The sequence below is a fragment of the Xiphophorus maculatus genome, chromosome 17 (genome assembly GCF_002775205.1).
Source record: "Xiphophorus maculatus strain JP 163 A chromosome 17, X_maculatus-5.0-male, whole genome shotgun sequence".
Lineage (NCBI taxonomy): Eukaryota > Metazoa > Chordata > Actinopteri > Cyprinodontiformes > Poeciliidae > Xiphophorus > Xiphophorus maculatus.
The window spans coordinates 3,952,997-3,980,882 of record NC_036459.1 but is presented as its reverse complement, the minus strand read 5'-3'; the positions used below and the strand labels follow the sequence as shown (position 1 = coordinate 3,980,882).

At 39.1% G+C, this 27,886-nt stretch overlaps 2 protein-coding genes across 4 annotated transcripts; one reads left to right on the top strand and one right to left on the bottom strand.

Annotated features, from left to right (window-relative positions):
* Positions 1-12: 12 nt before the first annotated feature.
* Positions 13-11,269, top strand: LOC102231598 (ras and EF-hand domain-containing protein-like). 3 transcript variants are annotated; one of them, XM_023349803.1, is made up of 18 exons: positions 46-243; positions 887-1,240; positions 2,205-2,316; positions 3,104-3,293; positions 3,369-3,533; positions 4,192-4,282; positions 4,615-4,710; positions 5,362-5,549; positions 5,643-5,714; positions 5,788-5,836; positions 5,930-6,006; positions 6,700-7,264; positions 7,360-7,498; positions 8,586-8,667; positions 8,874-8,988; positions 9,699-9,800; positions 9,954-10,030; positions 10,203-11,269. In XM_023349803.1, exons 2-18 carry the CDS (start codon positions 1,097-1,099, stop codon positions 10,288-10,290), a joined length of 2,352 nt encoding a protein of 783 aa, XP_023205571.1. In that variant the 5' UTR covers positions 46-243; positions 887-1,096; the 3' UTR covers positions 10,291-11,269. The 3 variants fall into 3 exon arrangements, 2 of the variants coding, with proteins under 2 accessions (XP_023205571.1, XP_023205570.1); XM_023349802.1 differs by having other exon boundaries at positions 6,640-7,264; XR_002754227.1 differs by lacking the exons at positions 9,699-9,800; positions 9,954-10,030; positions 10,203-11,269 and having other exon boundaries at positions 13-243; positions 6,640-7,264; positions 7,360-7,494; positions 8,874-8,966.
* On the bottom strand, positions 11,267-26,808 carry LOC102226671 (protein arginine N-methyltransferase 8-B). The gene is made up of 10 exons (XM_005805897.3): positions 26,143-26,808; positions 24,640-24,864; positions 23,141-23,296; positions 20,974-21,037; positions 20,104-20,246; positions 19,709-19,796; positions 16,419-16,534; positions 13,944-14,094; positions 12,959-13,080; positions 11,267-12,413 (listed from the first exon to the last, which is right to left on the bottom strand). The coding sequence occupies exons 1-10, from the start codon at positions 26,209-26,211 to the stop codon at positions 12,330-12,332; spliced, it is 1,218 nt and encodes a 405-aa protein (XP_005805954.2). The 5' UTR covers positions 26,212-26,808; the 3' UTR covers positions 11,267-12,329.
* Between the last annotated feature and the right edge of the window lie 1,078 nt (positions 26,809-27,886).

Below are 27,886 nucleotides of genomic sequence, written 5' to 3'. Positions count from 1 at the left end.
ACAGATTAAATGCTCTTAGCCTACAGAAACTAGAGTTAAACCTGCGCCTCGCTAATGTATGTGCATGCAGCGGGTGAGCCCAGGCTGAAAAGCCTCGGGCTGCTTCCTCATGACATCACATGGTTGCAGAATGACTTGTTGAGCAGTCCTCTGCAAGACAGGACTTCCTAAATGCAGAACACGCTCAATGCTTTGTTGATATGAAGATTAGAGAAAGACTCCTGCACTAACAAGTCAAGAAAGGTAAGACATTTTTTGTTGTTTTTTTGGAGTTTGACAGAGTCCCATCTTGAAGGTGTGAGAATAAATAACTGCCCATGATGTTGAGAGTTGGAAACATTAAATTCAAGTAATTTAAGGAAAATCATCCGTGTTCAGGGACTCGATTTATTTATTTTTTGGGGGTTGTTTTTGCATTGTTTCAGTTTTCTGTACAGCTGAACATCTCTCCAAAAAGCAAAGTTTTTCTTAAATAAATCTAAGTGGACGCTTCATGTTGATTTTATGAACTTTACATGGTTTAGAATAAGTGAGACTACACTCCCTTCCTGAAGTGAACAACTTTGTAAACCAAAATGGCTGTTTGAAAGCAGAGGTTCAACACCTGTTGAGGAATCGGCACCACAGTTTTACAGGCATTATCCTGTCCTGTGTTCTGTATGGTGGGGAACAAATACAATCCTTCACACCACATTTATGTACCTCTGAGCTGCTCGTTTCTTGCGCGGAAGGAACAAAAAAGGAAGTACTATATAGCTGCATGGTTATGTAACTACATCTATCCACTCCTTTACAAAAAAATCAATCTGTCTTAGCACTTTAATACATTGTAAGGCAAAAATGAAGCACAAAATCTAACTTCTGTTCTTTTTTTTTGTTAATACAGAATCCTTTTCTAGTTTGGAACACATTCACAGCTTGTCTCCAGGCTCATCATTCTGGTGCTGCGTTTTACCTCCAAGATCATGGTGACTGTAAAAGCTTTGGGGGGGTTTGAGAGAGAGCCAGTGAAGTGAAGTTTTCTTTCTTTTTCCCAATGACTACCACAGAGGTGAATGCCGTTTCCCACACATTGTGCCGTTGAAGAGTGCCGGGCATGGAGGAGGAAGAAGTCAGGGTGAACGGCTGTGGACGGAGAGGGTCGGAGTGGGGTCACATCGCCCTGCTGGATAAGACCAAGGAATTCTTCCAGACCTGCGACGTGGAGGGAAAAGGCTTCATCACCCGCACTGATATGAGGGTGTGTTTCTGATTGAGCCTAACTTTTTATTGTGACTTACGCTGGAAATTGAAAGTATTTTCACTAAATCTGGTGAATGTAAGAAGTTAAATATCTTTAAAAAATATACAGATAAAGTCTATCAGAAGTTACTTAGCAAATCAATTATAATGACAATATCTGGGTAAGTATTCATATTCCTTTAACACTTTTGTTTGGTGTTTCTCCTGTGAATAGGCTTTCTAATGCCAAGTTTAAATTGCACCCAACTTGAGTCTTTTTAGTGATTATGGAACTTCTGAAAGCAATTGGTTATTTAGAAAGGGGGGGATGAATGCTAATTGAAATCACGCTTAAGGTTTTCATTTGTAACATGTTTTTCCTATCCATTTTCCACTTTGTGCGTGTCCGTCACATAAAATCTCAGTATACAATACACTGAAGTTTGTAGCTTCAACACGACAATGTGAAGAAGTTTAAGGGGTGTGAACACAAAACGTTGGAAATTTTGTTATTCAAGGATGAAAAAAAAATCTGAACAACCTGGATGCATTAAAGCTCTGCTGAGAAAAACAATAGGTGGCGCGTTCACGCTTTTATCGGCGACACAATTTAGTCTCCTCTTTGGCATTAATAATGGTGAATAACGAGCAGAAAACACTCAGTGTCACCCCTTCTGGCTCTGTTCTGGATTCTTTTTTTCCATTTATAATGATTGGGGGGGCACATTGCCCTCTCAGTCCCACCAACAACCCTAGAAGTGTTGGAAGAGTACCACACACCTCAGTGAAGACACAGGAACATTACCTATAATAGCTGTTAAAGAGCCGAGTGTGGCTGAGCTGGAAATCAGCATTGAAAATCTCTGGGAACAGATTTAAATGCTTCTAATATCACTTGACAACATCTTCCGGAAGAACAGTTTCTGGTAAAGCTTACCTCCAGCATTTTAAAGTCCCGTCTGTTTACATTGTTCTCCCAACAGAGGCTCCACAGAGAGCTGCCCCTATCTGCTGAGGAGCTCGAGGACGTGTTTGACTCCCTGGATACGGACCGTGCTGGTTACCTCACGCTGGAGGCCTTTTCCTCCAGATTCAGTACGTTTCCTCCCTTCAACAAACTTTCTGCTTCAGAGAGATCCTCTTTAGCATTCAGAGGTTAGAGTCCTACCAGAACTGAAGGAGATGAATAAACCTTATTGCCAAGTTGACACTGAGCAACAAAATGTGTCTCTTACGGTTGTTTTTATGGAAATATGCTTAGAAATTCATTAATTTTTTTTTTCTTTTGAAGCGTGTAATTGTTTACAGAGGGAGTGTGTAGTTTAGCAAAGGAGAAACCACACTGCCTGCAAGTGAAAGTGACACAAAAATGTTATGTTGGATTGTCTGTTTAACTGTGGCATAAATAGTTATGAAGTAAAGAAATTCTTCAGAACGTTAAGCTGAAGAAAAACGTACAATAAATATTTTTACGTTAGTCCGACGAAACCTCTGATGTTTGTTGACAACAGTACACACCGAAAGGAGGGATTCAACCTGCGTTTCAGAGGAGTTCCTCCAGTCTGGAGTTCAGAATGTGTTTAAGAAGCGTGAACTCCAATAAAGCACATGGTAGATTTGATGGTTTGAAAGCCATTAGGTTGTAAAAGCGCTGAAATGTGTGGGGAGAGTGGAATTTAAATAAGCTGTGGTGAACCTGATTCAGTTAAACTCTGAAACTAAATTAAAATCAGCTTTTACACCAGAGAAGTTTGTAACGATCCACAGATCTTTAACAGCAGAGGCCTGAATGATGTGTTTCAGAAATAGATCACCCCCACACTCTCATACTGGAATGTATCCTGGTCCATTCAAACTTTGAAATTGTTTGGGTGTACTTCAGGTCAGTTCCTGCACGGTCGGAGAATCTCTGTCACAGATGACCAAACTCAGGCCCCAGGGCCCGTCCTTAAGGCTAAGGAGGCTCTTTACCAGAGTCAGTGGGAAGCCAGGCTGTCGGGGGTAGAGGACGAAGAAGAGAGGCACTTCTGCATGCTGCTAGAAAGTCTTGGAGCCAGCAATGTGTTTGAGGAGTAAGCTTTACTCACCTTTGTCTTGTTGCTGCTTTGCATTTATTAACAAAGCCCATCATGTCCAAATGCATTTAGCAAATCCCTGCTCCCCAGTCCAGGTGAGGTGCGCAACCTTTGGGCCCAGCTCAGACGAGACGAGCCTCACCTTCTGTCCAACTTTGAGGAATTTCTGGCCAGGGTAACATACCAAATCAAAGAGGCCCATCAGGAAAAGAAAGAGATGGAAAGTGCTCTACAGAGGTAAGAGACTGCATTTTTTAACAAGACTTTTTCAAGGAAATTGAAAGGAAAGAAACACTTTTTTTTGGTTAATGGGACAAATAAATCCATATTCTTTTACTTCGCTCTCATTTAAAATCCACTGATTATTAGTTTGGGTTTACAAGTAATTCTATATCTGTGTCAATTCACCTACAATCGAGGCAGAGACTTGGATTTATGACTGTTGGTAGTGCAAGACAGCATTGGTATTCCTGAATGAGTAATGAAAATAAAAAAAAAAATCACTATATTCGCTCCTTCCCTCCTCTGGTTAGCAGAACAAAATGTTCTCTGGGTGAGTAGGGGGATTATGTAAAATTGCAGTTGTTTTTGCAAACAGAGCCAGCATCAACTGTGTATAGAATTTCTCATGGCAACAGATGGTACACTGCAGCTTTTCTCCTTTACACTTCGCTAATTAGCTGTTCAGAGACTTGTTTTTTTTTTCTTCCCAAAGGGGTGCAAATTTCTGCAAATCAGTCTGTAAGTGTGTCGACATAATTATTAATACCTATAGTGGGAAGTAGCATAACCTCAAGAGAGAATGGTCTCTAGAGAATGGTCTGTTTTTTTTAAGCTGTCTTGTTTTTTTTTTTGTGATGTAATCAAAATGACTATAGTTATCTCTTCATTCCAGGAAGACAGCGACGCATGACAACGAGATCCGCCACTTGTACGAAGAGATGGAGGCGCAGATCAAAAATGAAAAAGATCGACTTGTGCTGCAGGTGCAGGAGCTCAAATACAGAGAAATAAACTGTCAAACCTGCTTCTCTGTTGGTAGCATAAAAAATTGAGAAATTATTTCCTGTTCAGCATACCTTGTTTTTCTAAACTTTTTTCTGATTTTTTTTTTTTTTTTAAAGAAGCATCTCCACCTAATATGAAGACTGTTTGTGATCCTTTTAAGAGATTTTCAAAATCATAATTTTCCTGAATTTGAGAATAGATATAAAAATCTAATTGTTTTTTTTGTATTGGTGCATGTCTTTGAGGTTGGGTCTTTATGTTTAGCTTTTATCTACTTGTGACCTTCAAGCATTTCTAATCTGACCTGCAGGACTCGGAGCGCCTTCAGGTGCGCAGCCAGGAGCTGGAGCACCAGCTGTTTTCCAAAGAGCGAGAGCTGGAGCAGCTCTTCCAGAAACAGAAACGGGTACGTTGAGGCACACTGTTCCTTGCACATTAATCTCAGGCATGCCTAGTTACAGTACTGAACACCTGGGGAACCGGAGACTGTGTCTTATTTTCTAATAAACATCACTGCCACCACAATAAAAGGAAAATGCCTCCTGTTAGAAAGCAGTTGTGGCCGTTTTTCCACATTTGTTCCAATTGTGGCACCTTCAGATCGGACCGGTGCCAGGACTGTGATGTTATTGGACTGATTCAAAGAATTTTGCTCTTAATTGATAGGAAAACATTAGCTGCAGAAAGCTGTTTGAGCTCTCTTCTGCTGTGTCCTAAAAACTCTGCCATGCTATAGGATATTTGCTAATAACTGACTCAGGATTTGACTCTTTCTTTGTTCCGGTTCAATTATAGGCAGCCTGCTGAACCAAAATGGCCTTTTTTCACTTTATTGGGGATACAGTTCATTACAACAATGTTTTTGTTGCTACAAATCTAGAATTGGTCTTTCATAAAAACAATTTAAGTGTTATTACTTCTGCATTTAAAAGCAAAAGGCAACTGCTTTTTTGTATCATTTTGCCAGACAAAACCATATCTATGCTCCATGCTTAGCTGCAGATACTTGTCTGGATAATTAGGAAAAACAAAAACACCTTTTTTTTTTTTTTGGCAGTTAGAGCTCCAGTGCCATGAGCTGAATAGCGAGAGGCAGGAGAGCCACGTGGAGAATGTCAAGCTGAAAACGACCAACGAGGAACTGTCCAGAGCGCTGGAGAGCTCCAGCCTGGAGCTCTCTCTGGCTCAGGAGCACCTGGCTCTGCTGCAGGAGCAGGCGGCCAGGCTGCATCAGGAGAAAGAGATGTAGGTAGAAGCTCTATATTCTTAAAGGTTAATCTTTTGTTGTTGGTTTTATTTTTTATTGAGAAATCTGTGGTGATGTTCGTCCTGTTTAAGGGAGATGTACAGAATAACCGAGGGCCTCCAGAGGGAGAAACAGTGTCTCATGAAGCAGCTTGACCTTCTCAGGTGAGACCAAAAATTAAATGTATGAGACTTAACTAGATGAAAGCAACTTGAACAAATGCCATGTTCCTTCCAGAGAGATGAACAAACACTTAAAGGATGAGCGAGACGTATTCTGCGCTATTGTAAGTTCATCTTTAAAATATATATTTGCATAACCAGACTGATTGAAGATAAATTTACGTAACCTGCTGTGTTTATTTAAAAAAAAAAAAAAGCCACGACCCTCACTCAGAAAGAAGCAGATGGAGGGCCTTGCTGACTTATTTGATGATGAAAGTCAACCAGCAAAAAGGTAATCCATTTGTCATCATATTACTACTGTGAGAAAACTTACGCTTTTGGGATAGTTTTCTATGCTAACAAGAATATACAGAATTTTGTGATGTGAAAGAATCATATAGAACTTGCAAAACGTGAAACATTTCCACATTTTGTTGCATTACATGTTCAAACCTGAATGTCCATTACTGGGGTTGTATGTGGGAAACCACGACCAAGTACATTTGACACATTTTTCAATTGTGAAAAATGTTTCAAGCAGTTTCATTCAGCCACTTTTACTCTGACTCCCCTAAATGAAATCCAGTGTAATTCTTATTTGCTCTAAAAAGTGTAACACTAGATATAACTTTTCTTCTCCTTCAAAATGATCCATTAATTTGTGTTGGTCTGTCACCAAAACAATAAAAGATTGAAGTTTGTGATTATGATATGAAACATAGGGAGGTTATGCATTGTTTGGAGAGGATCTGCACAGTGAGGAAAACAGAGGAAAACTGATTTGAAGGACAAATTAACCTGTCACTTTAGATTTTAAAAAATATAATAAGTCAGAATGCAGATCAGAAGCATTCTAGGGCTTTGGCCTGCAGATATCTGTGCCAGTCATCTCAGTGTATCCTCTGTTTCTCCTCTGTTCCTAAAGAGACCCTCTTCTGGTGGAAGGGTCCTTCCAAATCGTGTTTGTTGCTTCCTCCTCCTGTAGTGAAGACGACGCTCCCGCAGCTCCTACCGCCATGACTGCCTGCACCACTGCACGTCAGCAGCGACCTGCTGCGAAGAAAATCTCAACCTTAGCCAATGGTAACATCAGCCCAGGCCCACCCAGAGAACAAGATGTGAAGCCAAAGCCCAGAAGGACGTCCGCTAAAAACGCTACTAACAGGAAAGTGATGGTGAAAGCCAGAGAGAGCTCAAGCAGAGGGGAGTCTGAGAGGAAGATGAGTGGAGAGGAGGAGGAAGTCCTCAGTGAGCCAACAGACGACTGGCCGCTTCGCAGAGTCATTTCGATTGAGGAAGACCACCTGCCGCACCTTCTTCAAGGTGGACCCCAACCATTACTGCACCAGCTCAGCGAGGAAGAAGATGGTTATGAAGAGGAAGCTCATAGCGAGGCTGAAACTAGTGCCGCCATGGGTCCCGATCTCAGTGCTACTTCTCTCTCAAGACACTTCACTGTTTCTACTGAAGTTTCTTCCACTAAAAAATCCCAAGTGAAGAAAACTCCAGTGTCTCCAAGATGCCAGCCTGTTGGGAGGGAGGCCAAACCAGTGAGTTTACCACTTCAGTTTCTCTCAAATGAGTCATTACAAGTTGCAGCTGTTTTAGTTTGCGAAACAAATACAACACATTTTATTATCCCCAGAAAGCAAAGGAAAGGGCTGTGTTTGCCCCGGATCGTCTGTTTAAAGTTGTCCTGGTCGGCAACTCCAGTGTAGGCAAGACGTCCTTACTGCGCTCCTTTTGTGAGGGCCGTTTTCACCCGTCCACAACTGCTACTGTGGGTGAGAAGAAAGACATTAATGCTGCGACCATGAAACAAAAAGAGGTTGAATGTCTGTAGATGTTAACAAAGAAGGTCTGAGGGTGAATAAGTATCACATGGAAGGGCTTATGAAGTCACACTGCCTGTCTTAGAGCCCCGACTCACATTGTACAAGAGATTAAGTGACTCCCTGTGAATTTTTTAAGCATGCTTTCATCTCTCACCCTCAATTATCCTCATTCCCTCTCTTTTCTCTGGTACAAGTCACTCGAAGGTCCTCTAGTGGCCGTATATATATGCTAGTGGCCGCATATATGCTTTGATTTGTAAATCAAAGCATATACCTGTACAATGCTGCCCACGTTTCTTAGCATCCCTTGTGTAGACATGTTAAAAACCACAAAATAACTCCATGCTGTATATGGCCTGCATTTGTGTAGTGCTTTTTCAAGTCTGAGGACTCCGAAGCAATTTACACTACATTCAGTCAATCATGTACACATTCAAATTGTTTTATTTACTTTTTTTATTTTGTTTTTAAAAAAGCTCACTGGTGGCTCAGCTGTTGGTATCCCAAACAGTCCTTTAGATGGAGGTAATTGTAGCCTTTTTAAAATACTTTTTATAGGTGATCAGAAATTCTAAAATAAGCACATCTAAATGCTAAACGATTGTTTTTTGATCAGATCAGACATTGATCTAATGGTAAACAAAAGATAAGTGCATAGAAAGGCAGACATTTCCTACTTTATTTTACTGTGATGCTGTGATCCAAAACAAATCATGTCATTATAGGTAAGACTAAATTCTGACCTATGAAAAATACAGCAAGATAATCAAAACAATTTCCAGGTGGTAAAAAAAAAACTATCGTAGTATGATTTTTCCCTTCTCTAAAATAATTGGAGTATAATAAAAATGGTATTTTACTGAAGATTTTCAGTCTGAGATTAAGCTTCTGCAATAAGAGGGTGAATATATTTTACTTCTTCAGTCTTTACTAGCTGTGCCAATAAATGTGGCCAGCACTGTGTACTCTGTTATGTAACTGGTACATCACTGTGATATATTAATATGGATTACATACTAAACCTTTTTCTCACTAGGCATTGACTACAGCGTGAAGACGTTAACACTGGACAATATGCAAATAGCAATGCAGCTTTGGGATACTGCAGGTCAGGAGAGGTGAGTTCATTTTGAGATGCAAAAGTATTCTAAGATCTGTCAGATGCTAAAATCATCAGCTAATTAACTTATGTACTATTAATGCTACTAATGAACGACTGCAATCCCAAGAAAAGGATCATGACACATGGACGCTTGTAGATTTTTGATGTAAATGCCAAGTGCATGTTTTATACTCTACCTAATTTGTTCCAACCTTTACGCAGGTTCCGCAGCATGACCAAGCAGTTCTTTCGCAAGGCTGATGGTGTGGTGTTAATGTATGATGTCACAGTGGCGGAGAGCTTCACAGCTGTCAGACCCTGGCTTCTGAATGTCCAGGTGGGAAATTTAACCTCAAAAGCTTTACGCAACTGGTTGTTCCGATTTGCTTTCAGGTCTTTCTCATTGACGTTTAGAACATATGATTTACTGTACTTACTCTGCCATTCAAAGGCAGAGTAAGTACAGCAAGTACCGGTTTAGGGACCTAAACATGAATGATAAGTCAGGAAAACCTGCAAAAGCATTGGACTTCATTGAATTTAAAATAAATTTAGGACTTCAAAAATGTACAGAAAAATGTAAGACTTCACATGTTGAAGTTCTTTAAAGCCCTCCAAATTGAAAGTACATTCACTATATTCACTATAGGTTTGAAACAAACAAAAACTCTGTCATTTTGGAAATTTTGAGATATTCATAACCAAATGGGAGTGACCAGCCTTTAAATTAGGGTTTCTCACCATACAACACAAACTTGCACATTAATCTTTTACTTCAAAGATCTGAGCACCATCAAAGCTATTCTTGTGTCCTCATAACCCAATCTATAAAAAATGTATATGTTGATATTCTGATGGAAACATAGGACATTCTTGTGGTCTTCGGTCTGGCGGGAATCGTAGTGGGGTGGTGGTCCTCCAGGCCAGTGGTTGGGACACTGCTGCTTCCACCTCAAGCTTTGACTAAATCTAATCCATCTCACTGAAATACAATGCTAAGCTAGTTTAGTGCTCTTCACAGTGGCAGCCTGTCTTTTATTTTCCCAGGAAGCAGCAGGTGAGGGGATACCCATTCTCCTGCTGGGCAACAAAATGGACATGACAAGAGAGAGGGAGGTGCCTTCTAAAGATGCAGAGCAACTGGCTTTTGTAAGTTTACATGTGCCTCCAGGATAATACATGTTCTAACCTCTTCTTACTTGTAACGAAACAATCAGTGTAATAAATTTCCTTTTTATCTCTATGTGAAAAAAGAGACGCATGTCACATGATTTAACTTCTTTTTTCCCCCGTCTTCATTAGGAAAACAAGGTGATTTTCTTTGAGGTCAGCGCCTACACCGGCAAAAATGTGACCGAGTCCCTGACTCACCTGGCCAGGTAAGATAGTAACTTTGAATCACCTTATTTATAAATCCAGTTGCTCAGGATAAGCTGGAGTGAAAATGGAAAAAACAAAAATGCATGGTGTGTTCCAGTTTTCAACAGAGGTGATATGACTGACGGTGCTGGCACTGTTGACTCATTCTCTCTTCCCTCTCTGTGTTTTTAGGATTTTATTGGAGCAGGAGGACACGGTAAGAGACACAACAGTCAGCCTCAGTGCTCAGCCCATTAAGAAGAAAGCCTGCTGCAAGTGAAGACACCCATCCTTGCAAAAACAAGGACAGATTGAATTTCTGACAGCAGCAATTTACAGAGTCCTACATCCATTTCTGACAGTTGCACAAAAGCAAAAAAAAAAGTGAGAGTAAATTAGATGTTGAACTGCTGTAGAGACCTCACTTTAAAAGGGTTTATTTCAAAAAACTGTTTTTATTTCAGTGAAAAAAAAAACAACATAAAAGTATAGGTGTGAAGAACTGTATTTCTTGAAGAAGAAACTGGTGAAAAACTGAAGCTCCAAGAGTGTTGTCTACCTTGATGAAAAACATGTAAATAATGCTTTTGTTAATCACAACAGTGCAATGTCTAGGATTTAGAAAGTATTTAATTGTTAATTAGTTGGTAAAATGTGTGATTTAAAAATAAAATCACCCTGAAAACCTTTATTAATGATAAGTTCTCCAGGCATGTTCTGCTTTTGATGTGTCGTCTACTGAAAAAAAAATAGTGGGAGAAAACAGAAAGAGAAACCGCACACGGTTATTTCACATTTTATTCACTATCACATCCAACTTTGTGTCTTTTTAAATTTTCGTAGGTCTTCCCAATTTCAAAAGAACGACCTAAGACATATTGCATCAGTGTTTCTTTGTTGTCTTAGACTTTTTCCTGCTTTTTTTCTGAAGCCTAAACACATTTTGTTCTGTATTGGTGTCAATAAAAGAAATATGTGAAGCAACATTTTCTATATCTCTGGAATTGATACCCAACGCCCGCTCCCCACCCCCGCCACCCCTCAGTCCAAAACCCAAAAACCACGTAATGCAAACAGGGAATGATGACTCACCTTACTTTCTATACAACACAACAACAGAGTCTGCCTGTGAAGTCCCATGCAAATCCAGTCTCCTAGTTTACAAATCACACCTTTGGTTATGAAATAATACAAATAATTCTTTTTAAAAAAGGTAAATTTTCTACCCAAGCACAAATTTCTGTATTTTACTTATTTTTTCGGTTTTAGTCTTACGTTAATTTTGACATTATTATTTTGACAATGCAACATCTCATGTTTAGTTTTTAATGAACGAAATATGTGGTAATGTTGACTTGAGGATAATGGGCCAATAAGTACATAATTTCCCAGTCATTGCTACAATCCATTAATCTTAATTTAAACATTTGCTTTGAGTTTAAATTACTTGCTTTTATTATTATTTGAAACCACAGATGTGATCAGTAAACCTAGAGACTGATTTACGTGGTAAGATTCTGTTGGATTCTAAAATCACGTTTGACGTTTCCAATTTGCACACAGTAAATAATCATTCCAAAGCTTTTTGTCTCATAAAAAAAAAAAATCAAAGAACCTCTTAAGACTGAGGAGAAAGTCATGTTTTTGTATGGTGTTACGTTCAACAATGGGGTTGCAGTTATTTTTACGATTCCTGTCAGAAGTTTACATATGCGTATCTTTTGGATTAATGTCATTTTCATTTGGTGCTTTTAAAAAATTATGTGAACTGATCTTCGTACAGGTTGTGTTGTGATGGCTACATCAAAATCTTTGTCATTTTTAAACAATAAAAATTTGGTCCGCAAGTTTAACGTGGATTTTGCTTACCGGTAATCCACGCTGGGTCAAAATTATACATGCAGGTTCAAATACATATCCAGCATTTGGATACATGTGTCATCACAAGTTGCAGAGAAACGACACTATTGTAAACATCGACAAGCTTGTGGCATCATTTTGTCTGCATATGTAAACAATTTTCTTATCCTAAAGAGTAGGCCCAGCTTTCATTTGCTGTTTTTCTTGCATAGACCCAGACATTTTACATCATTCAAACGTATGATCTGTATCCATAATGGCCGTATGTAAACTTCTGACCGGGGCCATCTGTGATGCTCATTCTGATTGCTTCACTTCGATGGAGACTTGAAGCCATCCAGTAAGACACCCATTTGCTTCCCACCGTGATCAGCTGGACCTCTTCCTGGACAGCCTTCGTCCTCCAGTTGTGTCCAGGGGGGTCTCGAGGCGGATCTGTGCCGTTGCCTTTGCTCGCTGCTAGCGCATTTTATAGTCGTGAGAAATAGCAGCTTCACATAGTTGTCCTTTAAAATCTAGCTCAAGGGTGAACTCCAGGTCGCGCTGCAAAAGTGTAAAGTAAAATTACTTGAAGATAAAGCAAAACTCCCACACATGAGTAAAAGCATAGAAGCTTTTACTAAAATACAATGAGCTAAATGACATCTAGACTCATTCATTTTTCAATTAACATAACATGAAATTATACAAGCCATTAATTGAAAGAATACATTAGCGTAGAATATATATTTTTTTCTATTCTCATAATGTGAGTGTGCTTTCATGAGATAAAAAAAGCTGCTCAGAGTGGACAAGATGGGTAAAGCTTAAAGAAAACCTTTTTAAAGTCTGCACATTGTGAAATGTCAGAGCTTTAGAAGGGCCCAATCAAAGTCCAGACGTAAATACAAATGAGAATCTGTAGCGAAATAGTTTGGATTAGACCTTTAATCCCATGTGACTGAGCTAAGAAATATTAAATCTCTAGAGGTGATAAGCAAGTACTTCAAGTTCTTGTACTCCACAAATAATAAGTTCTATATAATTGTATGTAAATTATTGTTGTATTCTATAAGAATCTCAATAATATCAGCACTTTTGAGTCTTACCACGTTCTTTTCATTGGGTCTAACGGTGATACTGCCAAAGATCTCTTCTCCTTTCTTGACAGTTAAGTAGTCCTCTAAATAAAACACAGTCTGCTTCCAGTGTGTGCTGGGAGCATCTGGAGCTGAGGAAGAAAAGGAAAAATGTAACTGAGAAAAAATGAGAAAAGAAAATAGGGAAAGAAATTTGACTGGTTAACTTATTGAAAGAAGGCAAGGAAGACAGAGAGGGGATATTGTCTTAAGGGAAGAAGAAATTGCACACCGGTTCTGGTGAGCTCTAAACTGCCTTGGGCTTGTATACATGGGATTTTTTTTTTAAGCATACTGGCTGACATCCACTCACTCAGTGGGAGAAATATAAAGGTGGAGAGGAGAGAAGTCCTTCAGTGATGCTCTGCCTCAGCCCCAACAGACACAGCCAAACATAGAACCTCCTCTACACGATATTATGTAAGCAACTGGTACGTGAATGTATTAAAATAGGCTTACATAACGGCTTACGTAGAGTTGAGTGGTGATTCCACTGGCAACAAACACTAGTTTGATTTGTGTAACTTCAGCAGAGTGTGGCCAGGAGCAGAGAAGGTGAAGCAATTAGCAAAACTGCTGCAAGGTGGTTCGGAATGTGAAAGTAACAGGTAGATGATTTCTGTTGAAACTAAAGACATCGTCATCATGTACATGTAGGAGTACGCATAAAACTGAAAACCAGGGGTTTCTGTAATCAACACGTGTTTGGAAGATGATGTAAGTTCCCTTTGTGTTATTTTTACAGGAGGTCTGGTGAAGTGGAGGAACTTGTTGGCGTAATTTAGCTAATGATACTTAAATGCCCTTGTATCTTCATATTTAGTTTTCAATAAAGAAAAAATTCAGTTGATATTTGGCAATTAAATGTATTCACCAAATGTTAAGGACGTGTTACATTTATTTTTATTTTGCAACATAAAATATGTACATTAGAATGAGTTTGTTCCAGTCTCACCGGTGGAGAAGCCTGTCTTTTTGTGACATTTGGTGAACTCCATATTGAAATAAGTGACCAAAGCGTGAACGTAATCGTTGCGCTGGATCTGCAGACAGAAAGCCGAGGTGAAGGACAGGTCCTCTGGCTTCACAGTGTAGATGTCCACCTCCTTGAAAACACACAAAAACCATATTTGCCGTATTAAAAACTGCCACAGAGACGTCTGTCCCCGTCATTTTCGACCGATTCGGTTGATGCTGGAGCAGTGGGACACAGACACCAGCGCTTGCCACCTCCCTCACACATGCAGCGCATGTACATGCCAGAGCTGCTTCGATATTCACCACGATCTTTGGTTCATGTGCGAATTTGTGTGCGTGAAAGCCCACAGGTTGAATCATGGCTGGATAATCAAGCATGTTCACACTACACATGCTGTGTGGGCGTCCTCCCTTGAGTCCTCTTGGAAGGGAGGTTTTCTGAGGCTATGTGTTATATCAAGTCCTGCCTTGTGGATGCGTTGCCTCAGAGACATCTTTGACTTTTCTGCAACATGCTGCACATCTCAGCGGGCCCGAAATAGAGAAAGAGCAGTTACGTCCCTCCTTTGCATCGCAGAAGGTGGTTTACATGAAAGTACACAGAAGGATTTTTACACTGAGACCTGTTCATTCCGCCCAAGCAGCTTTACATCAGCATGACAGATGGTGATTTAACACCTTTGTCCTCTCCAGTAATATACCCGGACCATATCTTATGCAGTAAAATGGGGGAGGTGAGAAAAAAAAAAGGCCATGGGAGTGACTTTGTAATTTAAGCCTGTGAAGAATGACTGACAGCACAAATTAGGATAGTGGGAGATGGGGGAGATATGCGGCTGAGCTCTGAATTTACACGTACAGGGCTCTGCAAAAGTATTCATACCACTTAAACTTCTCTGCATTTTTGTCATGTTGAGCCGCACACTTCAACTATTTAATTGGGTTTAAAAGTGGTGGGCCAACTCAAACTGGTGCATAATTGTGAAGCAGAAGTGGTTTTCAAAATTGTTGACAAGGAAATATCTGGAAAGTGGGAGCATATACTGTATTTTTCTCCCTCTCTATCCTTGGACTCAACACTCTGTGGAACCCCTTTTAGCTCTACTTTTATCATGTCTCTACAACCTTTACAATTAAAACACCAGCCACGTTTAGCAAAATAATGTAACCCTAATCCTATAAAGAGTATTTCTTCAGATTTTCCTTCTTAAATTGCTTTCATTGAACCACTGTTCAATAAAAGTCAACTTTGCGAGGTGCACAACTAATCGCTGATCTCTGTGCATCTCCTCCAAAGTTCCCACTGTTCTAATGATAGATTGAACGGTACTTTGTGAGATGTCTGAGGCTCAGTATACTGCTTTATGACCTAATCCGACTTTAGACTTCTTTGAAACTTTATCCCTGAGCCGTCTGAGATGATTCTTGGTCTGCATGATGCCGTTTGTTCTCTGACAAAACTCTGATGCCTTTACAGAACAGCTGGATTTATGCTAATCGTAATTGACAGACTTCTAATAATTCCTTACCTCAGATTTTTTTTTGGAAGTATCAGAATAAAAGATACTTTGACATAAAAATGAAAAATATTTCCCATTTTCTTTTCACCTCAGGTTGATCTGTAACCTGAGTTTTATTTAATTGTAAATAATAGTGTGGTTATAAAGTGAAATTACTTTTGCAAGGCAGTGTAAGAAGTCACAGGGAGAGATCATTGTCAGATGAGATCTTACTAATAGGCTATGAAGATTCAAATCTAGCAGGTGCATCACCTTTTTGAACCAAAAATTGGGACTTCCATTAATTCAAGTGACTACCACTGAATGTGATGTTTCATCATCATATATGGGGAGATTGTATGAGGCCTAACTCTGTTTAATTCAGAGATTGAAAAAGGTAAAAAACCAAAACAGTGTTGGAGGAGCAACTGAGAAGCAAGACAGAGAGGCTAAGAAAACAAAAGCACTGGATAATCCAAAACGAAGAAAAAAACAAGATGGTGCAAAGCAGATGAAAGAAGGCAATAAAAGAGGAAGCTTTGATAGAAGCTATAGTGGACAAACAGCAACAAAAAAAACGATCAATCTCTCTGAATGCTCTCATCTTCTCTTCATTTGGGAGATGAAAGACAAGCCAGCGTTGCATCCTGGAGGAAGGAAACAGACCTGCAGTCTATTACAACTTGCCAGAAAAGCTCCATTATGTACTAGAAAATAGTCTCAGCAGACGGCAAGCGCTTAGAGATGCTGGAAGTGATATCTGTCGGTGAATTTCCAGAATGTGAGCACATTAAAAGATACCACCTGGATGTGTGCCAGAATAATAGGGTTTTTTTTTGTGTGTGTGAGTTGTTGTTTTTATACTTTTGTCAACGTGTGACAGAATTTGACTTAAAAGACAAAAAAATATGCCCGACAACTCTTTCTCGGAAGCGTTGCATGGACATACCTACCTTTATGAGACAGGCGTTAGTCACCACCTGCTTTGGATCAACCACATCCACCAGAGGTTCTTTGATGGCCACGTTGCGAATGCAGCTCATGTCGAACCCATATACGTTTTCCCACCCTGCACAGAGAAAAAAAAAACACATTTCTTACACACATTTCCACAGGTTGCACTTTATTTATTTTTTTGCACGTTCAATGCATGCTTGTATTGCTTAGTTCTACTGGTTCTTGCTCAAAGCCTTCAGTCCAGATCAGTTTTTCTGTCTATATCAGCTCAGAGTGAAGAAAGGAAAAAAAAAAACATCATTAAAATAAGCTCCAGCCTCCTCCAGTATGTCTGGCAGCCTTGTTTTTATTATAATTTGGACTGAAAATACACCAAACAACCTTTCCCTCCCCTAGTGTCCCTCCACTCCACCTTATTTTGTCAGGAGGCCAGACGCTGAGAACGTGTGGCTGAGGAACGCAACACCAACGCATAGCTACTAAAAATAAAAATCTGAAGCTTTCAGATGGACTCAATTCTTTTGGGATTTGTGTGAAACGAATGCGCCTTGATTTTGATGTTTTCAGATGTAATAAAAGTGGGCCACCTGTGCGGCGGATGGAAAACGCGGTAGGAGTTATTCAGTGTTGATGCTAGACTGCGTGGCACCTCTTAAAATTAGCGCTTTGATCTTGACCACAGGTTTAAGCCCGGACCTCTGACTGCGGCAGCTATTTGAGCACATTCAGAGGTGGGGGCTCTGCGGGAAACTGAGGACTAATCTACAACAGGATTTCTTCTTTTAGCTGACCCCAGGTAGCATAAATTTGCAAATGCAATCAATATCTGTTTGTTCATTTCAACAATGTAATTCAAAATACAACTCATTCGGTGGAAATGATATATTTTAAATGTTTACTTCCGTTAATGGTTTACGATTAATGAAACCTCAACACCCAGTTTCTCAGAATATGAAAAGGGACCGGGAATCAGGGAAATTTGGATTTAATTTCTCTGCAGGACTTGACTCCTGCTCACATAACCTGAAAGTACAAATACCAGATTTAACAAACCGTGCTTAGCAATTGACAAGTTGTAGCAATGGAAGACGAGAAAAACTAGAGCCAACTATGTAGTAGAGCTAAAGGCTACGTTTTAGCAACTTGATTTTTCTTAATATCACAGCAGAGATACAGACTGAAACATCAATGCTATGCTGCATTGATGCAGTAACTCGTACAAAAGAAGCCCTGCCCAAGTACTGTGTGCATGCATTATATGGCATGTGGACATTTCTATTTTAAAAATCCTTTATTGAGTGGTCTTTTGTAATATTCTAATTTTCCCCCCAAAAAATTTATTGATCTGCATAATTGTGGGTGTAACTAATCTCAGTTTTATGTTTTGAACAAAACCAAAATGGATAAAAATAACTTTTTGGCTTTTTATTAGTGTAAATGGGTTCATCACATGTTCATGTGAGAAACATGGCTGTCCTATATTTTTTTCTACATCCTTAACAGCTTCCTACACACCCGTAGCATAGTGGACGCCAAAAACAGGACACTTCTTATGGGACTTAAACCCTACATTTCTAGGTGAAAGTACTTTGTCCTCTGTAATCCTCACTGTGGCCTTGTTTTGCTCCATAGAACCTCAGGCGATATGTTCTGAATAGACACCTTTACAATTATTCGCTACATAAAAAGACAAGACCTAATTCCAGTCACGCTGAAAGAAAAAAGCAAAAAAAAACCCCACTCTTGTTCTAGTTGAGTTTGAGTTGTGAAGGTGCCTCCTTGCTCTCTCTTATCGGGAAGTAACTGCAGATATGAAAATTCTTCGTCAACTTTAATTTGATCCCATATTGATTACTGCAACACATTGTTTTCATCACTCAATAAAATCGTCCTTCACCACTTAGAATCGGTTCAGAATTTGGCAGCTAGTTTAAATCAGATCTGCTCAGTTTTAAGTCCAAGTTTAATACACACTTAGAAAATGTACTTTGTGGGTGATTCCAGTGTTCACAATCTTCACCCTTTGAGTTAAAACTTTGTTTTAGATTGTTTATTCTGTGCTCTGTTTTTTATGAAGGTTACTGTAAAGCACTTTGTTTTCATCTGTGGAAACTGCTATATAAGTAAGTAAAGGTAGTTCCTTAATTACTAGGTAAATATGAAATATGACCATTTCTGTGACCGAGTCATTAAAAAGAAGAAAGAAAAGATGAACAGAAGAAAAGATACAGGGCTGCAAAACTATAGTATGAAGGAGCGATACTTCAACACAAAAAATGGAGGTAGTAACTAGCAAAGGGACGAGTTAACCTGGAGCGCCAACATCATATTTTCTCATAGTTTCACTATGAAACACTCCACCAATGACTAAAATATAAATGTACTCGTTACACTGAGCCTCGCTAATTACTGCGCACCTTGGGACCTGTTCACACTTGACAGAAAATGTTTTAAATGCGGATTAGAACATGAATGCCATGTAATATTAGAAGTTATGTATGCAACAAAGACCAAGTGAAAACCACTTCAACTGATTCAAATACTAATTAACATGGTTTTCTATTTTGTTTATTTTTAAGTTTTCACTTTTGTCATGAACGCGTATTTATATTTTTAAAAGGATAAAATATTCGACCTTAATTTTACGAATGCCAAAGCTTCAGCTTTTTTCCAAGATCTAAAGAAAAATTTGATCTTTTAAATTATTATTATTATTATATTTTTCTAAGTCAAAACTTGCATACATGCAAGTATGAATCAGCTTTTATCATGGTCATTTCCATGAAAATATCAAAGGTTTTGTGTGACTTTCTCAGGCTGCTGGTATTCTGACTTTAATTGTATTTTTGCATATTTGTTTGAACAGATGAGTGTGACACTTGACCACAGGATGACCTCAACTACGTTCACAGTTCTGTTCCCAATGCATTGTTTTTCTCTCTTATGAATTTAAATAAATGATTTTACTGCATGTAAAATCGTATTCTGGTATTTAGCCAACAGAAATTGTTTTGGTAGTCTCAACAGACTTTAAATAGGAGAAGTTTAGTTTTGATTGATTGTCAGACGATATTACAGAATATGTAAGTAATATTGACAAAGATTAAGCTCGAGTTGGGCCCCAACAGACCAATATTTTTTTCTTTATTGAGTCTGAGAGTCCTAAAGCAAAGACAATTCCCTCTTACAGTGACTTCACCTCCATCACAGTCATTCATTCGCAAAGCAATGGGGAGAATTAATCATGTAGCTATCAGATGGTGGCAAACCCTGAATTATTACTTACAATGAATCTTGAAATCCTTATACTGCCTGTCTTCAATGGCCACCACATAGAGAGCTGCTCGGTCTGGGAACATCAGGCCTCCGGGCTTCTGCACAAAAGACAGACTTCAGGTATCCAGAGAAGAAACACAAAAGGTCATCCATCATTTTCATTGTTCGCACACCTGGCATGTAATCTAGGATCACATGTGCTGGCTTTAAAGGCCTCCAGCTGTTACCGAGGCCAGCAACAAAACCACTCACGCATAACCTCAGCATCTGGGCATGCACGCCACACAGTAAGCCCTCTACTTCATCACCGTCTTGTCTCTTTATGTGTCAACGTCCTCATTTGTCCATTCGGCCAGGCGAACATGCAAAGCCTTGCGTCAAGCAGCGCCACGATTGCGGTCTTACCAGCCACTTGTCCCTGGCGAAAATGACGGTGTTGAGCATAGACTCGTAGAAGAGACAGTAACCCATCCACTCGGAGACGATGATGTCCACCTTCTCCACGGGGAGCTCCACCTCCTCCACCTTGCCCTTGAAGATGGTAATGACTGTACCGTGAACAGAAACAAGGCAGCAGGAGACAAATTACTTCCAAATTTCTTCATTCCCGTAATGCAAATTAAGAGAGATTCTTGCTGATTTTGTAGCCTGGGGTAAAATAGTTTAATGTCTTGTTTTCTCATGCCTGTGATTCCTGCGTTACATATTTATAAAACCATGTATATATACAGTATATATATATATATATATATATATATATATATATATATATATATATATATATATATATGATAGATAGATCTATCTATCTTTGATTTTTTTCAATTTTTATTATGTAATAAAATAGCTATCAAATCTGAGCAATAGAGGAGTTTGTACTGTTTTTCTCAGAATTTTTCAAAATAATATTCTTATCCCGCAAGCAAAATAGTTGACATGTCACAATTAAACAGTAACAACTGAATATTTCAGGTGCAAAACTGCACTTTCTGCTGCCAGTCCACCATCTGCGTTGCACAGGGTGGGCTAACAATGGAAATAAACCCCTCTGAGGGAGCCAAGATTGATGCCAAAGACCATAATTATTTGACAACGGAGACAAACTGCCAGTTAACCATCAAGAACGGTGACTAATACTGTGGAGCGTGACCGCAATGATGGAAATATGCAAACGATTTTCCACGCTCCTTCTAACCCCAATGCCATTGCACAGTCCCACAGTCCAAACAGATGGGTATCTAAGCACTGGAAAATGGAAAATCACCTTTGACTCACCGTTGTGTAGGTGATTGGACTTGATAATCTTCTCTGAATATTCAGATATGCTTGAGCATTCGATCTGCAGGAACAAGTGCGAGATCACACACCGGGCATAAAATAACAGTCTGTTCGTGAAGCTGTCAAATGTTTCTTGAAGTGTCTACACAATGCGTGGGTATATATTTTAATCAGTCATGCACAAGTGGGAGACGCCGAGCTCTCTGCAGAAGCCCTCTAGATTTGTCGCATTCTGTCGACATTGCAACCACAAACTTCGGTTTATTTATTCAAATTTGAAGTGGTTGATAAAGTATGAATTGATACACAATCGAAGAAACTTGTGCGTTTTCATACCAATTGAGACAAATTTTATCTGTCAAATCACTTCTGACAAACTAGTTGCAGAGGATTTTATTTAGGGTTGCCTGATTAAAGGGATCTCAATATAAAGAAGCAATGCACTCCTCCATTTTCTTCTTTAGTATAAAAAAAATAGACATGTATTGAAGTGGATTTATAGATTTTCTTCAACTTCACTGTTGTTTACCATATTGTGTCTGAAACTTAAAACTTCTAGAAAATTTTGACTTCAATCTGGAGAAAAAAATAAAATAAAATTGTTTAGTTTAGCAATTCACCATAGATTTTTTTTTTAAAGTGAGTTAAGTTACATTAATATTTTGTCATTTATATGAATGGTTCTTGCTTCTTATTTGGGCAGCATCCATCCAAAGAAACACCAGGAAGGACGCCACATTTCTTCACGTCAGAGCAGCACAGTGATGCTTACATGTACCTCTTGCGGTAATACTGAAAGCGAGAATTTAATCAAACTTCTCTAATCCATCTAAAAACTAATATTCTGTCTGCTACAAGACATGACCGTCATTAAGTGTAATGAAGTTTATAAATCAAACCTGCAGCGTCTGACAAAATGTACCTAACCGTCTGCCTCAGATAGAATCCCTTCATAATAAACATCTGCGATCATTTAGTCAGTGCTTCGTATTAGGAAAGATTCACTCTCAAAACGGCAAAGCAATTCATCGGAAAACAAACTCTTACGTTGATGTTCCAATATTAAGTTTATTTTCTCTAAAGCTGATGTTTTTTGTTTTCCAATCATTTTTGCATTTTTAGCAAATATGTCTAAAGTGTCTCATAGAAATATTGCTGCCTTTTTTCCATTTTGTCATATTACAGAATTAAATGGGATTCCACATGACCTTTTACTATTGATAACCCAAAATCAAATTCAGCACCAACAATTTCCTCCAGAAGTCACATAATTACTAAATAACGTCTACCTGTTGGTACTCTGTGAACTAAAAGCGTTGTTCACAGGAGACAGAGGAACACAGGAACACAGGAGACAGGTCAGCGATTAAGTTGTAGAAATGTTTAAAACTTGGTTAAGTTAAAAAACCAAGCTTTGAAAATCACATTGAGTACTGCATGGCTCACTGCGGAAGAATTAAAGGCAGTTTGTTGCACTAGATCATTCTAAGACGACTCCAAAATGCATGGCACACTTTTTCTCGCATTCTCGTTTTTAGATTTAGATGAGAATTTGTCATTTACCTTCCCCTTAATATTTAACCTCTACATTGTGTTGGTACATCACATAAAATCCAACTGTGCACATCGAGGAACTATGCAAATCATCAATTTTGGTGGTCAACATTCAATGGGTGTCAGTTCTTTTATATTTATATATACAGATATATATATATATATATATATATATATATATATATATATATATATATATATATATAAGATGTCACATGCTATTTAAATGTGTTATAACTTTGTATTTTTCTGTTTTTGTGATATACAGCACTTTGAACTGCCTTGTTGCTGGCATGTGCTATACAAATAAATTTGATTGATAAATCTGAATGAAAAGCTTAATTTAAATAACTGCAATTGAACAGATACTGTACAATGTATAAAGTATTCTAGTATATTGTGTTTTTTATACGATATTGTGTATACTTCTAATTTAGTACAGTATGGGGGTCTATATAGTGATGTGGACGACTGATCTTTGAATCATGGCCAATAACAGTTTTAGAAGCTGTTTGAGTTTTGTGCTTCCTTGTTGGGATTTACCAAAAACCCAGTAAGTGTTGGATTGCGGCATCTGTTTGTGGACTGTAGGTGGATCTATTCGCCTCACCCCGTACACGTGTTTGGCGCCAGCGTTGGCAGCAAACATGGAGAGGATCCCTGTGCCGCTGCCAACATCCAGGACGATCTTATCCTTGAACACATGCTTGTTGTGGTACATGGCGTTGCGGTAGGTCAGCGTCCGCACCTCGTCTTTCAGCATCTCCTGTGATGGAGATAATAATATTAACAATAACATATGCGACCCAAACAGCCTGTACAACACCGAACCAATGACACGGTCAAGGAATAGCTTGATTCATACAAATACAGACACAAGTTTGCATGTAAGCACATTATTTGCTTCTGTGTGTGGAGACAGACAAACAGAATCCAGGCCAGAAGCCTTGGTGACAGTCACGGCGTCTTGAAATAGACAGGAGTACAACACAAAGCCTTTGGGGACTGCCTGATGTCTATCTCCCTAAGCTCATTCACAGATCCCACTTTCTTTCCTATCTTGCTTTGAACTCTTTAATCAGGACACACTCTTTGTCTGCAAGCACACGAAAAAGCTGACCCATATGCTAAATAAGGACACAATTTAAAATATAAGGGAAGTGGGGGTCTATACGTCCCCAAACTTTCTCACCATATTTCCCTCACACATCAAGGTCATTAGTTAGGCTACTTCCCCTGTAGTGCACTGCAGATAGACAGGCAGAGATAGTTTTCACTTATGGAGTGCTGATAATGGACTATTATGCAGCCTCTGGGGGTCTTTCGTGCTAGTTAATAATGAAAAAGCCCTTTCTTTTGTGAGCCGAGACATGCTCCATCAAGACAGATATTTCAACAGCCCTCCATTTTCTTCATCATGTCACTGCTAATGTATATACCTCGGTAGTTGGTAGATGGACAAGTGCATTGTTGTAGATTTCTGTCGAATTTAAGATAACGTTTTGGATTATAAGATTATGAAGTGCATTTTTATGGGTAGAATCAGGCAGTTGATGTTTGATTTTCTGCTTACAGAAATCATAAAAGCAGTCATTTAAGTTTGAACTCCCAGTGTAATTTGGTAACTGCCAAACCTAAAGTTTTCTGCAGACAAAATGCAGTCGTTTGCTTTCTAGACACAGAATATATATACTCTTGCAGGAGTATTTGTTGCAGTCCCACAGGATGACGCTGCCACTACCTTGCTTCCAGATAGGGGTGATTGTTTTAAGGTAATGTTAGTTTTGCACCCTTTTCAGATTTGTATCTGTAAAAGAAAAAGATGCAAATATGTTTTACTTTCCCTCCACTTTGCAATTATGCCCTGATTTATGTTTACAAACAAATTTTTTGCAAGACTCTGTGGAAGACATGAAGTAAAGCCCGTTTTTTCGTGGAAGTAGAAGTATTAAAATAACAGCCTTTTTCTTTTTCTTTTTTTACATATCCTGCTGTCAGAGTCCAATTCTAAGCGATGAAACTCATTGGCAAAGTTTAACAGGAAGCATTTGGTGTCATTCTTCTACTCTAATCACACCGTGCTTCCTGCTGTCGGCCTGGTCTGCGTACCTCGTGGATGCCAAAGTGGGCATAGGAGTCAAAGTAGTAGTCCCTTGATGTCATTTCCTCCGGGCTTATGAACTTGGCAATCTTGCCTCGTCCAGGACAGGTGGCGAGCGCTGCTACATGAGGCGTGTGAGGAATGCAGGGCACATGATGGGTTGTAGGCACTGGTTTCGGCAGAGGGGAGGGCTGTGCAGACTGGGAAAGCGGGGACCTGACAGGCTGTTGCCGCTGTGAGTGAAGAAATAGAATGAAATGAGCTTGGTTAGGTTTCTATCAGAATTTAGATATCAGATAGATCAAGTGGACAGCTGCAGGAGCATGAGAGTGAGCAGAGAGGTTCTGTAAATATATAGATATAATGAAGGCTCTGAAGTAAACTCAGCACCATGAACTGTAGCAGTGGTGGCTTACTGTGGACAGCTATCTTGGAGCTTTTCTCTTGGATCACTGGCAAATAATTTAGCTGACGTTTTAGTTTTATTTAATTATTTGACCAATTCTCGTTAACTAAAATATTTACAAATATGTTTTCATATTGCATTATACTAAGATAAGCTCAGCATATGGAAGTCTCTCAGAAAATGGACTAAACGTACTGAAAGTGGCAAAAGATGCCAGAATAGTAGAAGATCCTAAAGCTGCTGTGGATTGGGATTTCCCACCAGACAGAGCTCAAGGACAAAAGTGAAATGGGACAAAAAAGGACAAAAGACTAAAATAACAATCTTGCTTAGCTGTAGGTTGTTGTGTTTGGGTTTGCCTATCATTATTTTCACTCATGATTATTTTCCTTTTTTTATTTTTTTTATTTTACTGTTATGTACAATATATGTCTCGTTTATTTCTGGAAACATTTAGTACTACTGTATACTGCAGGGGGAGATTTTAAAAAAGTCGATATGAGGGATGAATGAAACAGAATACAAGCTGGGAAGTCCGAGATAAAAATGTTCATTTTTAGCACAAGTATATGTGCCCACATCAGTTTTCTAGCATTATTTTGTTGTACACAGTTTTGACTCCTTATATACTATTATTTTGTTCCACCTGTGCTACATGTAGACAGTCTTGTACACATTAAACACTCTTTTAAAAATGCATGTTAAAATATGATTCCCCCCCTCTAGCAATAACTCGTGTATGAAAGTGCAATGGCTGCGATCTAATTCTGCACACTGCTAGGGCAAGCCGGTAAAAGACGCAGGTACCGTTTCAGCACCACGGACAGCGGACATGCATCCGGATCGTCGCCTCAAAAGATTCTCTACACACTATATCGCTCACTACCGTTGCTATTACGCGAGTCTACGGATAGACTTGCAGACTCAGCCAACATCTGCAGGACACTGAAAAAAATCACCCCAGATCCAGTGATGTAGCCGTACGTTGCTGAATGCCGAAACTAAAAATGCACATCGTTCTGAAAATTTGGTCACTACATGAATATATACAAAAAAAAGAGCAATCTGAGAGAAACCGGGTACAGGACACCACAATGTCCCCTACCTCCGAGCTGTCCGCCTCCGCCATCTTCCGCCGTAGCAGCAAACACCGCGACGAATGCCTCAGTCCCATGAGAGCCGGCGAGATTTAGGCTTAAACTCTTTTAAGTGCCTTAAATCCTAGTAAAGACTTGTCAAAAAGGACGAAAAGCCTCGGAACATATAAACGGAGGGCTTTTAAAGATGAATAAAGTCATGACACTAATCGTACAGGGTTAACCTGTCGTCATCGGTACAAAAGTTATGAAGTTATACGATGAATTCACGCGTGGTGAAATGTTCTTTTATCCATAGTGTGAATGTGAAAACAGGTTGTTTTAGAGGGAGGACTCAGTGTGGGAGGACTCGGTGTCTATTGGCTGGAGACACCGTGTTGCGACTGGAAGGTTGTAGGTTTGATGCCAGCAGGAGACTCATCATCATCATCATCATCATCATCATAGCTCCGTGCGAGCTGGAAGACAAGATGCAGAATGTCACCCCACAACCTAAAATCCAGCAACGTCCCAGAAACAAAACTCCTTCAACGTCTCCTGCTCTCCTAACGATGTATACGGCACCTCGAAGAAACTGGAACTCCTATAATGAAAGTCGCGCTATTTCCATCTTTTTTCGCAGAGGGAAGTCCTGTTTAAGTGTATTTATCCGTCTGGGGAACCTCAAACCGCTTTGAAGTGCGATATGACAAGAAAGAAAGAAAAAAAAAGATGCCAAAACAAGAAACGGTGCCAGACTTCCTACGCACTCTGAAAACTAAAGGTCTCTGTGACTCTGAGTCGCTCGCTCAGTCTTTCTTTCTTTCTTTCTTTCTTTCTTTCTTTCTTTCTTTCTTTCTTTCTTTCTTTCTTTCTTTCTTTCTTTCTTTCTTTCTTTCTTTCTTTCTTTCTTTCTTTCTTTCTTTCTTTCTTTCTTTCTTTCTTTCTTTCTTTCTTTCTTTCTTTCTTTCTTTCTTTTTTAGAAGATAGATTAAAGATAGTACCCAGTGAGATTATTCCCCACAACAAAAATAGTACTGACGATAAAATCACAGTTTAGTTATGACGTTCGGATTTTAAAATACTAAGTTTTAGTCAATCTGGAGAATAGAATTCTGCTTTTAGTGTATTTGTGTTGATAACATCACAAAAGGCACAAGACTCGAGCTGATTAGCTGGAATTGAAGACTGACCCTACTAATAAAGACTTAAACCCTGCTAAGAAAAATGTTCAGTGTTATAAATTTACATCAAATGTACAAAACATAACCACTTAAATAACCTATTTTCAGGATTGCAGACCCCACCCTAAAGTTGATGGCAACTAAAAGGTTTTGTTTCAGCCATAAAGGATATAAGCAAAGGTATTTACTAGATAAATAAGCCTAAAAATATGTAAATAAAGAAGGAAAGAGGGAGGACTCAGTGTGGGAGGACTTGGTGTCTATATAGTCAGAACTAAAAAAAGAATATGTTGTTTCTTCCTCAAAAGAACAGTTGCCTATGTGTATTGTGAACACTCTAGAGGCGTGTGTCCATGGAAGCTGATTTAGGGGAGCGAAGATTTTATCTTTATTAAATAACAATTTAAAGCACAACTAGCTAAGCAAAACTGACTGACATGTTTTTCCAGAGGTGACAAACTATATATAAAGTGATGTTACAGAAACACCAGACTCAAACCGGTGCGGGGGGTTATGTAGACTGCTGATAGCAACCAGCAGGGTCTCCAACGCCCTGATTGCAACCCCAGTTTTGATGCACTTTATAAAT

Excerpts from the sequence above, each read along its gene's own strand:
- LOC102231598 (XM_023349802.1), top strand. The coding sequence starts at position 1,097 with ATGGAGGAGGAAGAAGTCAGGGTGAACGGCTGTGGACGGAGAGGGTCG. Across the intron at positions 5,715-5,787 it reads AAGCAGCTTGACCTTCTCAG|AGAGATGAACAAACACTTAA; the intron begins GTGAGACCAAAA and ends TGTTCCTTCCAG. Across the intron at positions 7,499-8,585 it reads GTCCACAACTGCTACTGTGG|GCATTGACTACAGCGTGAAG; the intron begins GTGAGAAGAAAG and ends TTTTCTCACTAG.
- LOC102226671 (XM_005805897.3), bottom strand. The coding sequence starts at position 26,211 with ATGGGACTGAGGCATTCGTCGCGGTGTTTGCTGCTACGGCGGAAGATG. Across the intron at positions 21,038-23,140 it reads GCGCCAAACACGTGTACGGG|ATCGAATGCTCAAGCATATC; the intron begins GTGAGGCGAATA and ends TTGTTCCTGCAG. Across the intron at positions 13,081-13,943 it reads AAAGACAGGCTTCTCCACCG|CTCCAGATGCTCCCAGCACA; the intron begins GTGAGACTGGAA and ends TTTCTTCCTCAG.